The following is a 13,436-nucleotide window of genomic DNA, read 5'->3' as shown; positions in this document are numbered from 1 at the left end:
GGTTATAGGTGAAGTCAAAACTCGTGTGCGCTACATCAGTGACATTTCAATCCACGCAGGAGACACTGGGACAAAATGGTCGGCGCCGACGAGGTGAACCGGATCAATGTGTACTAAAACACAGCAGACTTTCTATTAAAAGTGTCTGAACGCGGAAGCTTGTCCAAAACGAGCTTTGAAGGACATATTCCTTAGGACTGCTTTTAGAAAGGCTTTTAAAGCAGCCAGCCATGACATGGCGAGGGGGTGCTTGTCCTTGTGTGTGTGTGTGTGAGCTTTAATGCGAGCCCACCCGCAACCTTCACACACGGCAGCTTAAAGCGAGTTAGAATTATTGCCTTTTTAATGTCGCTCCAAATGCAAATGACAAAACCTAGCCCCAATCTAAAAGACCTACTTTGGCGGAGGAAATTGGACCAAGAGACAAGAACATCTTGGTTCTTTTTTTTTCTTCTTCTTTTGTCACCCCCGTCGCTGAAGTGGTTAAAACCGATAAAAGGGGCAGTTACGCCGATGATGTGCCGTCTCGGCGAGCGTATTGAGCAAATTGAGCTTTTTACGAGTCCGGCGGACGCTCAAACGATTTCAACTGGATCCGAGGTTGAGCGTCCCCTAAAAATACCATATGTAATAACTAATACAAAATCTGAACGGTACACTGACTTTCCAGAACTGAAATAGTATCTCTGTGATTGTTACGCGCTATAAAATTGGCGGGACACTTCGTGTTGGGTTAACGTCCGTCTTAATGTCACTGAGCAGACACAATATTGCGGAGTCAATCCTCATCAGTTTATCATTGTGGCTTAAAATTGAATGTTCTCTAATATCGATAGAGCTACAACGATATATCATTTTGTGTTGGCGTCATGCTAACTGACATCACGGTTAAGTGTTTTGTGGGATGATTTTTAATTGGAGATAGCTGGGATAGGCTTCAGCACTCCAGCAAACCTTGTGAGGATAAGGAGCTCAGATAATGGATGGATGGACTTTGGTTTAGTTTACAATGGTAGATTGGATCCATCCAGTTTCTTTTACCGCTTATCCTCACGAGGGCTCGCGGGGAGTACTGGAGCCTATCCCAGGTGTCAACGGGCAGGAGGCGGGGTACACCCTGAACTGGTCGCCAGCCGATCGCAGGGCACATCCAGACAAACAGCCGCAGTCACAATCACACCTATGGGCAATTTAGAGTGTCCAATTAACGTTGCATGTTTTTGGGATGTGGGAGGAAACCGGAGTGCCCACCCGGAGAAAACCCACGCAGGCACGGGGAGAACATGCAAACTCCACACAAGTGGGCGCGGGATTGAACCCGGGACCTCAGAACCGTGCCGCCGGGTAGATTATATTCACCAAGATATCTGAAAGCTAACACTTTCTTGAGTGTTGTGTTCATCAAAACGTCGCCTTAGACTTGTACTTGTATGAAACGGTTAAAAGAAAAAAGAAAGGCAAAGACAAGGTAACAAATAGCATCAGTGTCGCAGTGTTATTACCGTGTAATCAACAAATATCCAGACAGAAACTGTGAAGCCCCACACACAAATAATATAACAATACATGGACATTATTTATCCTCTGCGAAGAAAGTCGAATATTACTGCATCTTACTGAGAAGCAGTGACTGTCTTTTGTGTTTATCCCCATGTCTGCATTGTACTGACCCCCCCAGCTGGCGAAGTCCCGCACACCAGAAGGAGCAGCACAATGTCCATGGAATTGAAAAAAAAAGAAAAAAAAAAAGCAGAAATTTTTGTTTAGCTTTTTAAATATTATACAAAGATATTATTTATGTATTTTAAGTACAATATAAAAGTGCAATTTTTGTCATTTAAAAGATTACAAAAAATTTTTGTTGATGATTTTTGGGAGGTTATAATGGATCAACTGCATTTTCATGCATTTCAAAGGGGAAAGATGCTTTGAGCGTGGTCGTAGAACAAATTATATCTAATATCGGCCACTATATTATGGTACAGTTTAGCATAGCGTAGCTAGCCGAAGCATCTTTTTGCCATAAAAGGAGCTCACCTGTTGTAGATGTCGTCGTCCTCTCCTCCCCAGCCCCAGTACTCGTTGGGGAACCCATTGATCTTCAAGAACTGTTTTTTACTGAGGCCTGACACGCCCCCGAAGTAGCCCGCATACGGTAGCCTGTAGCAAAACCACACAATTCTGTGAGCCACAACCAAACTGCTTAGCGCAGTTCTACATCATTGTACATAGTACGTACAAAAGCTTTTTTTTTTTTTTTTACTACCTGAAGCCAAATTTGTCCATGGCGATGGCAAAGTGCCGGGGCTGCTCGTAACAGTGGTAAAGGTTGCGGTCGTCCATGGGGATCAGGTCCACGTCGCTGAAGATGAAGCAGTTGTAGTCGCCGTCCTTCAGCGCCTCCGCGTAGCCAACGTTCAGCAGTTTGGCTCGGTTGAAAGTGTCCTCGCCCAACTGCAAACGGACGGAAAAGCCAGCCAGTAAGTTCCGAATATGAATATTGTTCCCTTTCATTTTGTTGGTATATGCTGCAAAGTGACAAGGCAAACTGACACGTTGTTATATGATATACTGTACTATGTATGAGCCAGCCCGGCCGAAGCCGCGCGTCATCCGCCGCGGAAACAATCGAATGAGGTGACCGGGGCAATATTACCCGATTGTTTCGGTTTGAGCGATATTCAGATGATATGCGGATCACTTCTAACTAACAACAGTATGTATGAGCCGCCCGGGTGGGGCCGCGATGAGCCACCCCGGCCGAAGCCGTCCGTGGCGCCGACGGGTATATCGACACATTTAGCACCCCTGACTTACGTAAGTTGATCTTTGGTCACATTCTGAGAGGATTACACCCCCCCACCCACACACTATTGTTTTTTTTTTTAGTCGCTGTATACACACCTACATGTCATTTGGAACCCACGAAGCTCTCATGCAATCCATTTTTCACGACGAACCGGGTCTCTTGCAAACTTATGAAGGGTAAATACATCCTCCCGAGTGTTCGAACAATATCCAGCAATACAACGAGCCGGCATTTTGGCTAACACGAAGGAACAAAGAGCTACCTTCCAGCAGATAAAACTAGTAGAAACATACAAGACCACCTGAGTGGGTGTCTGCTACTAATGTCACTTCCTGTTTCTTCTGGAAAACAAATCCCTCGAGAGGATTATCATGGCGGGAGTGACAAAAAGCCATATACGTCAAAATCATGTTATGTGGTGAAAAAAACCGATGGCTCCATTCCAGCTGCCTTTTTTCATTAATAACATACTAAAAATCATGCATTTCATGACAGTGGACCTTTAAGCACATAAGTATATGCTAGATCGCTTCATGCTAACTCTCTTGTTACTCACTACATACTTAAATAACTTGCATGGACAAGACACTACACAGCTGTATGCTACATGCTACTTTCTGACCCACTACATAGCTACATACTACATGGCTACAAAGCTATATTCTACGTAGCCACACATTCCATAGCTACATACTATATAGTCGCACGCTACATTATATGCATTGTTTCCACACTACACGTGGCCACGCAGCTATATGCTACAAAGCTACATTTATTACTACATACGACACAGCCGCACACTACAATACTATACGACTTTGCAATATGCTACTTAGCTAAATACAACTGTATCTTGCTTCATGCAACACAGCAAAATGCTACTCTGCCACTCACTTTATAGCTGTACAAATATGTTCTAGGACCATACACTACACAGCTAAATACTATAACTTGTTTGCATTTTACACAGCCATATGCTAAATGGCTAACAGTTACATTTCTTCACACCTGCTGAAGTATTTGTGACTTATAGCTAGGCAGGTGTCACACGCTACTTGCTATATGCTAAATAGCTGCATACTACATAGCTATAATTCATCGCTGCGTGCTACTTTATGTCCCTTTGCACAGCTATTGAGATGATGTTTTATTTTTTTTGATGACTGCGTATGATCAGGTTAATTAGCAACCGGGTTAATCAGTCTATAATCCTCACAGCTGGGGGATTTACCATGTCGCTGAAGTTATTTACGCGCGGGAGTGGAGAGTTATCAATCTGCATCTGCGTGACACTGTCGTCTCTAGTGAATCACGGATCTCTGTTCCCACGTGGAAAAGTTACAACGGCGCGCCGTCACCAAGTTGCGCCAAACAATTACGGTGAAAGGTACACATTGAGCATTGCTAAACAGCCGTTTTTAGTGCGCTGGTGCTCTGTATACATTATCACCCGGTGGATGTGTTTATTGACCTCTGCTAAGCTGCTGCACGCGATTATGTTTCGCAACTCTCAGCACAATGTGTATGTTTTGTCCGTGTACAATGGATGCAAGGCTGTAAGACTAAATTACAAGATATTTTATCATGACTCAAATGAGAATGTGCCTCACATCCTCAATCCCCTCAGTAACAGCCAAAGCTTGAGGCTAATGGCGGATAGCTTAATTAGCAAGCGAGTGGAATGACCTACAGTAAGCATTACACAATACATTAAACAGACTTGCATGGTGCAAAACTACATTTTACAGTTACATTGCGTACGTTGTTCATGACATTTTACAGTAGCTACATATATCCTGCCTAGCCACGTCCCGGTCTTATACTCCAGAGCAGCAATTGTGCACCGCTGATACAGTCTCTTCGCAGATATACTGTGTTCCGCGCAAAAACAAAACACCCCAATGCAAATTGAAAGAAGAACATCCAGCTATTCAGTTTGCGGCATTTTGTGCAATGTGATTCAATGAGTGAGGGATGACTGGTTGTTACATCCAATGGCACAATTCACATACATACTGTAAAAAATTTAGGCAGCACACGGAACTTTCTCTAAAAACGACCGCTGCTCCGCCACACTCTCTTATTCCAGTTTACCTTACACCCCCCCCCTCCCCGTTCTTAAAGATGTACACTCATAATTACAAAAGTTATAGTACTTACGCAGCCCATCAATGTTTTTTATAATGATAGCGTCCACCACCGACCCTTTAGTTAGCAACACAGTCTGGGCAACGTAGAGCAAAGATGAGCTAGACATGCTGCATATGTTTACTTTTGATATTAATGGTGAAAGTTAAAAAAAAACAGAAATGCTGTTGTTTTAAGATGCACTGACTGTCAGAGTATGTGAATAATTGAAGTAAAAGTGGTTAAACTGGACGAGATTTTCTCTTTTCAGAGTGGGAAAGGTCTGGTCTGAAGCCAAACTAGAAAGTGCAGGACGAGATGGTGTGTCATTTTAAAATTTAAAAACAGCCTGATCCAGGATGAAAGCACAGATAATACAGTGCACAGAAAGCTAATTCTGAATTTTAAATATAGGAGGCAACATAAAATTAACCTTAAAACGGTTTGGGTTAGCATCATCATCATTCCCCCTAATCCCCCTGTTTTCATTGGTAGTTCACAAGAGGCTGACTGCTTGAAAAGTGGATCTTGGGGTTAAAAAAAAAAAAAGTATGGGCACCCCTGATCCAGAGTATTTGTGAATACTTTGCAACCCTTAGTGCCTGAATTCCACATACTTTACTGTTAACGTTCATCCGTGTATTAGACTGAGGACTTCCAATTCATAATGTTTACAGACGAGAACATAAAACAAAGGCAAGACATATTACACTACAGCACTACAGTCGTATTTCAAATTGTCACATAAAGATTTTATGCCGGCAGGATGAGGTATTGCACTTATTTATACATGGCTGACTGACTGACTGACTATAGAGTTGGGTATGTGGCATATATACGGCACCGAGTATATCGATGGGTGTTAAAATAACTGGCCCCCGCATCGTTTGGGAACAGGAGGCTCATCAAAGCTTCATTTGATACCGCGGCCTACCACGCACACACAACAACAGACATACCAAATTAAAAGGTCGCAGTCTTCACTCTCTCTCGCAAAGCCATGTGTGTCACACGGAGGAGCGTGGCGCCGCCGGCACCGGTCCAAAACAACTCATTTGTTGTAATGACTTTCGTAGCGGCGCCCGGCACAGCGAAGGCTCAGAGCAAGCGGTGGTGGTTTTGTGCAAGGAGCATCAACGGGACGCAGGGCCGGTCGTTTGTTGTAAGTAAATAAGGACGGGGTGGCAGCCATCCAATAGGATGGGCGGCACGCTTTGCTTTATTAATGCGGAGTGACCTGCCCGTGTGGAAACATGAAAAGCAGAAGAAGAATCGCATCCGCGCTGGTCGGATTTTATTACAGTTAAACGCAGCTATTCGCGGGGGAGAGGGACTCAGCCCGACTGCGGTAGTGAAAATGTAATATATCCCTACCCCAAATTAAAATATGTGCAACAAAAACTAAATTGTATCAAAAAATAAAGGAGTATATTACAAAAGAATGATCTTCAGCTGTACAATGCCGGCGAGAAGGGATGAGCGCGCCAATCACACGGAAGTGTGCCAGAAAGCGAATGAACAAAAATGTGACGGGAGGGACCGAAGGGGGAGGACGGAATGATGACGAGCGGCGACAAACGTTGCTGACAAGGAAAGCCGGTGGTGCCCTACGGTGGCGGGGACGAAGCCGGCGCCGCGTGTCAGTCAAAGACAAACGGCAGACTCGTGCGGGAAGAGACAATTTTCTCGTATTCTCGTAGACTTTATAGTCGGGGAGCTGCCACCTGACATCAGACACTCGTGAGGCGTGAGGGGAGTCGACATAAGCAGATGGTCGCTGCGGGTGCGGGATTTCAACCTTCCCTGCCGCGACCAGGTTCGAGCTATAGTTGCAACACAGCCTGGGCAACGTAGAGCAAAGACGAGCTAGAGATGCTGCTTATGTTTACTTTTGATATTAATAGAGAAGTTAGAAAAGAAATGAAATGACTGTCGGAGTTGGCCACTGCCAAGAGGGGCGTGGCCACGCCACTGCTCTGGGCACCGCTCACAGCAGTTTCACACTGGGACTGTAATTAGACGGGCATTGAAGTTGGGAGTTTTTGTCACTGGCATCTGCCAGTTCGCTGCCTTGCGTTAGTGAGTTTGCACACTGCTTCTGAAATAAAAGCCACTGGACATTATGCCTTTGCCTCGGAGTCCTGCATTTGGGTCTTCCCCCGCACTGATGGCTTGTGACATATAGTCTACAGAGTTAAATTAAAAAAAGAGGTAATAAAAATGGCAGATAATTTAATAAACAGTGAATAAAAACAATATGTTTTGAAAAGCTAAACGATACAGTAGATGCGTGAGCAGGATCCACATCCTCACTACAGCATATAACGCCCTTCAAATGACAGAAACTTCAGAATTCTCCTCTAACTTTCGTCTGCCTTTTCCTTCCTCTTGAAGTTGACAGAATTGTCTTTGTCCTGCTCCCATCTCCTCCTCATTATGTGCACGCCGACACACACACCCACCGTCTGGGTCTTCACGCCGTGTGTCCCTCAGACCTGCTGCAGCTCAATACCGCGAGGTGACTCATCCCTCCTCATTTGCCATCACGACCAATATGGGACACCATCTGCCTCGTGCCTTAATGCTGAAGCCTTCTCCAATCTCGCCATCACTTTTGAGGTATTGCCTTTCTGCGTGCAGGGTGGGACTGGGGAAAGTTGCAAAATGTTCTTTTCCGAAAAAAAAATAAAAAATAAAAATAACTGGCAATGCCGAGAGATAAAGAACGCGTTGGACAGAAACGCGAGCGTGTTCTGGCATCCCTAGGAGATCTTTCTGGTGTCATCTTCGATGTCACACCCTGGCCGAGAGTGGAAATTATTTGCATGGTATCTGGGGATTGTTACAATATGCTGTGGGGTGTGAACCAGTGTATAGCATACTGCATGTGCCACTTACACTTTCTACTACGTTTTCCAGCTTTAGTTGTGAACGTTCAAATTCATACAATCTGATCAACACGATCTTCTTCTTTTCCTTTCAACTTGTTCCGATTCGGGGTCGCCACAGCGTGTCATCTTTTTCCATCTTAGCCTATCTCATGCATCCTCCTCTCTAACACCCACAGTCCTCATGTCCTCCCTCACCACATCCATCCACCTTTTATTTGCTCTTCCTCATCCAACTTTGGCTGTCCTTCTAATGAGCTCATTTCTAATCCTATCCAAGCTGCTCACTCCGAGCGAGAACCTCGACATCTTCATTTCTGCCACCTCCAGTTCTGCTTCCTGTTGTTCCTTCAGTGCCGCCGTCTCTAATCCGTACATCATGGCCGACCTCACCACTATTTTATAAACTTTGCCCTTCATCCTAGCGGAGACTCTTCTGTCACATAGAACACCAGACACCTTCCGCCAGCTGTTCCACCCCGCTTGGACCCGTTTCTTCATTTCTTTACACACCTCACCATTGCTCTGGATTGTTGACCCCAAGTATTTGAAGTCATCCACCCTCGCTATCTCTCATTCCTCCTCTGCCCTTCATTCGTGCAGATATGCTCAGTTCTATTTCAGATAATCCTCATTCCTCTCCTTTCTAGTGCGTCCCTCCATCTTTCTAATTGTTCCTCCGCCTGCTCCCTCTTTTCACTGCAGATCACAAGATCATCTGCGAACATCATGGTCCAAGGGGATTCCAGTCTAACCTCATCTGTCAGCCTATCCATTAGTACCGCAAACACGAAGGGGCTCAGAGCGGATCCCTGATGCACTCCCACCTCCACCTTAAATTCTTCTGACACACCTACGGTCTGATCAACATGCTCAAGATGTAAAAATCAAATTAATGCATAAACGTACATTGAACAATTTGCTTTTTATGCGGCTTAAAGTCATTCTGATAAGATATTTTTGTGTGTGGACTGTATCTAATGCTATATCGCAGATTTTTTTTTTTTAAACACTTCTTAGAATGCTAGTGTAAATACTTCCTAAAATTTGTTTTGTGATGTCTCCATGGACCACATACACACAGTGTACTGCATAACGTACTCCTCTACGAGGGAAAATTCTTTGTCTTTGTGCCTTTTAAACCTCGTACCGCTATCCTTGGGCGTCGTGGTAACAAAATCCGGCCCGGCGCTTCATGGGGTGGCTCACTTGCATGTCTCTCGAACGGGCAAATTTCAGCATGACAAGAAAAGGATGTTTAAAGTGTCCCACAACTCTTGATTCTTTGGGAATTTTGCCAGTCATTCCCACCTGATTCCAGTCATGAAGTGGGATCAAGCAGTACCGATTTAATCATCCCACCACGGTGGGTTAGGACATAATCACGTTCTCCATCTGAGGAGGATTCGGCCATTAGCACGTGGTGCAGAAAGTCGGCGAGCTGTTAAAAAGTCTTGCCGAACATGCTCGCCGCTAAACACGCCAATCAGAGACTCTAATTAAAATTTCATCCGCTGTCCCAGAGTGGACTGGCAACCAGCGAGCCGTGGCGACCGGGATGTCGACGCCACTCAAGTACGTGTGAAACGAGAGGTGGAAAGGCCCAACATTATCCCGCGTGCGCCATTACTGCCTTCAGCTGAACCCCCCTCTCAGGGAATGATGTGCCGGTGCGCCGACGGGGGAAGGCCGCGGGGCTCGTAAAAGGAGGCAAGTCGGATGACGCCGTTTAGCGGAAATATGGCAGGCGATATGGACCATGCACGCAGGATGATTAAGTTTTACAAGAATGCTGGTGCAGTGCAGATAACAAGCTATGAACCTTCTTTTTTTGGGGAGGGAGGGGGTAGTATACTGACTGGTGAGATTACTACAATAACCATATTGGAACTTCTCCCCCTCATATTTCAAGTCATTGTAATTATCATAAACAACTGAGAACAGTCATAAGCATACAAAATTCTAATAAAAATTACTGACTACTGGTGATTTACTGGTTAGAGAGTTTGCTTCGCAGCCCCCGTGTCTGTGTGGAGTTTTCCCTGTGCCTGCGTGGTTTTTCTCTGGGCACTCCGGTTTCTTCCTATATCCCAAAATCATGCTTGGTAGGTTAACTTGAAGTCTCTAAATTCCACGTAGGTGTGAATGCGAGTGTCGATGGCTGTGGGTTTGTGTGTCCCTTGCGATATTTTGGCAACCACGTCCAGGTGTATCCCGCCTCCTCCTCGAAGATAGCTTGCTTTGGATGTGCGCCATACACACATTAATTACATAGTGTATACAAAATAGCTTGACAATAATGTACCGCCCATTTGTCCATGATACTTGCTTCCAGTTCATTTGGTCTAATTCCCAAGTAGGAATTGGTCAAAAGGTCTTCTCAAAATCAAAATCCAGCGGTGCCTCGGTTCTCGAACACAGTCCCTTCCAGAAGGTCCGATTGAAAATCAACACGTTCGAAAACCGGGGCGCCTTTTTCCATTACAATGAATGGAAGATGGAATAATGCGTTCCAAGCCGAAAAAAATGCGCGTTTTTTTTTTTTAGCTTTTCCTGATAATAATTCATATTCGGCTCTCAAATCCTTCTTGAAGTCGACAGTTTTACGCACCACTTTCCTTTTTTTTCCAGCAACAACAGTTCCATTTGCCTTCTTCGGAGCCATGATCGGGGATTAATATTGCTCGATTGGAAGGAAAAAAGTCACTACTGGAACACATCCACGCTCAGAGGAGTGTGTGGGTCAACCGGAGCGCGTTTTCCCATTACAATGAATGGAAATAAAATAATGCGTTCCAAGCCTAAAAAAAAAAAAAAACATTTTTTATCGTTTTTTTTTTTTAGATTTTCCTGATAATAATTTGTGTTCGGCTATCAAATCCTTCTTGAAGTAGACAGTTTTACACACTACACATCCGCGTGCAGAGGAGTGTGTGGGTCAACTGGTTGCGTCGCACGCGTTACGTCGTTTCTGTTTTTTTCGGGCGTGCGTTCGAAAGCACAATAACAAATCGTTGTGGGTCAGATGGTCGGGGCGTTCGTATATCGATTTTCGTTCGAAAACCAAGGCAAAAAAAAATCTCGAATTTTTTTTTTTTTTTTTTTTAAACCGATTTGTACAAAAACAGAGACGCTCGAAATCCGAGGTACCGCTATATATATTTTGTTGATCAGTAAAATGTTCCCTTGCACTTTCCAGCAATGGATTGAAGTCATTCATTTTAATCTAAGAAGCTCATTTATTGATTTATTTTAAAGTCATGACTGTTGGGCTTTTATACTGTCGTGTGATGGTCAAAATGCCACAAGGCCAGAAATAGAGTCATCCCTCAAGACGGCTTCTCCGTCCCTAATCTAATCAAGCCAGTGGGAGTGGTTAATGTCAAAGCCGAAACACAGCAGTGGACCCCCATTAGTCTGATCTGATACGGCTTTGAGGACCAGCCCGAAGCCAGCCACACTAAAAGCGAGACAGCTGCGAGGTTTGGCATTTCACAACCACGGACGCGATGGAGACGAAAGGAAATGTCCCGTGGGTGGGAAAGTTCAGTCAAGTGAGCAAGGTCTGGGATTGAACTCGAGCTGTTGGAAGAAATGCGGCAGGATGCCAACACAGGGAAAATACCGAAGGGTAGAGCTGCAGGTGTGGGAACACAGAAGCAAAGATGGAACTTGCCAGAAATCATCACGAGGGATGTACATCAATTGTGCAACCCAAACTAGACCATCTCCCCTGCACTCGCTTCCAGAACTATTGGAAGAGTGAGGCTGTTCAACATCTGTTTCTTGAAAATTGCTTGCTTTTCACCCAGAGACAGCTCTCTGGTTTCCCTGCTGGTTACACTTCTTTTAATGTAGTCTGCATGGGGCAAACTCTAACCCAAATCTGAATTAATCTACTTTCCTTGAAAGTAATTGGACACACATGGACAAATAAACACAACACCACAGGCTTTTGTTCACTTGAAAAATATGGTTCAAACAAAAAGGTACAATCTTCTTAAGTTCTGTGTAAGAATCAGATGTACAGTAACATCATCTGGAAATAAATAACTGTTGCACTGTTGTCTAATATTCCCCTTTTGATGTCAAATCCAAAAGTTTTCAGTCTATTGCTAATGATAGAAGCGGCCCTGACATACTCTGTCTCGCAGCTAAATAGGCGCTAGACCACAGGTGTCAAACACAAGGCCCGGGGGCCAGATCCGCCCCACCACATGATTTTATGCGGCCCACCGAGGCAAATCATCTGCGTCAACTTCCATGATTCTTGTGAAAATCTGTACCGAAACGTCAAATTGTTATATATCAGAAATGATAACTCCAATGTGGCCCTGCAACAAAAGTGAGCTTGACACCCCTGCGCTAGATAATCTATCTGTGGCTTGGTTTAAAATTTTACAGGTGTTGACCCTGAAACACGTCTCGCAGCTAAGTAGATAGTGGCCCGTTCGCTTGTGACAAGAGGTAGAAGTTTATGTTAGTGATGGCTCTGAAAAACTCACAGCTACCCAGTCAACTCGCCACAAAATTTAGCAGCTCATGTTAGCAGTGATACTGACGTATTCCATCTGTTACAACCAGCACAATACTCAACAGTCAGGTAGCATGACTGGCTAACATTAGCACCGGCACTTGGAAAAAAACCTACATATTCGACATACAAAACTACCGTAAATGCTTTTTTTTCCCCAACCTCTTTACCACAAACTTATTAATTCAATGAAAGGTAAACAGCATATGGACGTGATTAATTTAGGCGCTGGAAGGGCTTTATAGTTATCGCGGGAATGGTCGCTGAAACGTTTGCCCAAGGCCAAAGCAGAGCATTTTGTGAAACTACACCACATATATCATGTTTTGTGAGAACTTTCTGGAAGAAAGCCATTCAACAAACCATTTTTCCCCAGTTAAATTCCTTACAAACAAGCTTGTTTTTGGGTTTATTAAATTCCTGCTCGAGATATCTCGTAAGACTCCACAATCCGAGCCAGATTTCAAACAAACAAGCATTCCCACTCACATCGATGGACCGCTTTCGCGTCTTTAATGACTGTTTTTAAAATATAGAACGAAGCTGGAGCACCCCGAGGAAGGAAAACCATGACGAGCATGGGTGGAATTTAAACTCCATCCAAAATAGTCTAAGTCGCAATTTGTAACTTTGAAATACGCAGACGTGCTAACAATGGGGAGTACCGTACTTCATAACCTTGAAATCTCATATTTCAGGGTAGGTCTTAAACCAAAGAACCTTCACACTTTCAAAGCCTCTTCAAATGATTCATATAAATCAATCATTAAAGATGTAAAAAAAAAACAAAAAAACATTAAAAAAGGCAGGCAGTGAAGTATCAATAGCAATATCTCATATCTTGCTGGACAAATACGGGAAGAAGAGACAGTGAAGCATCTGTTACACAGGCAGTTTATTTCTCCTCATAACCTCCGCACAATACTTCACTTTCTGTTTTCTTTGTGCCATCATTTCAACAGATATAAAGTACACCCGCCGAATCGATATGAATCATTCTCAAAGACGACGATATTTAAAAAGACGGGCTTTTATATATCGACGCGGCTATCGCGGCGCTCAAAAGTTATTGCAGATG

At 44.1% G+C, this 13,436-nt stretch overlaps 1 protein-coding gene across 1 annotated transcript in view; it reads right to left on the bottom strand.

Moving 5' to 3' along the window:
- Positions 1-13,436, bottom strand: part of b4galt2 (UDP-Gal:betaGlcNAc beta 1,4- galactosyltransferase, polypeptide 2) — a 100,813-nt gene that overhangs the window by 17,612 nt on the left and 69,765 nt on the right. The window contains exons 5-6 of the mRNA XM_061839848.1: positions 2,267-2,454; positions 2,038-2,160 (exon numbers count right to left, since the gene is read on the bottom strand). Coding sequence (XP_061695832.1) covers positions 2,038-2,160; positions 2,267-2,454 — 311 coding nt within the window. The remainder of the gene's footprint in view (positions 1-2,037; positions 2,161-2,266; positions 2,455-13,436) is intronic.

Source organism: Syngnathoides biaculeatus, chromosome 13 (assembly GCF_019802595.1).
Source record: "Syngnathoides biaculeatus isolate LvHL_M chromosome 13, ASM1980259v1, whole genome shotgun sequence".
NCBI classification, from domain to species: Eukaryota; Metazoa; Chordata; class Actinopteri; order Syngnathiformes; family Syngnathidae; genus Syngnathoides; species Syngnathoides biaculeatus.
Note: the sequence above shows the minus strand (reverse complement) of the source record. Positions and strands in the feature narration are given on the sequence as shown.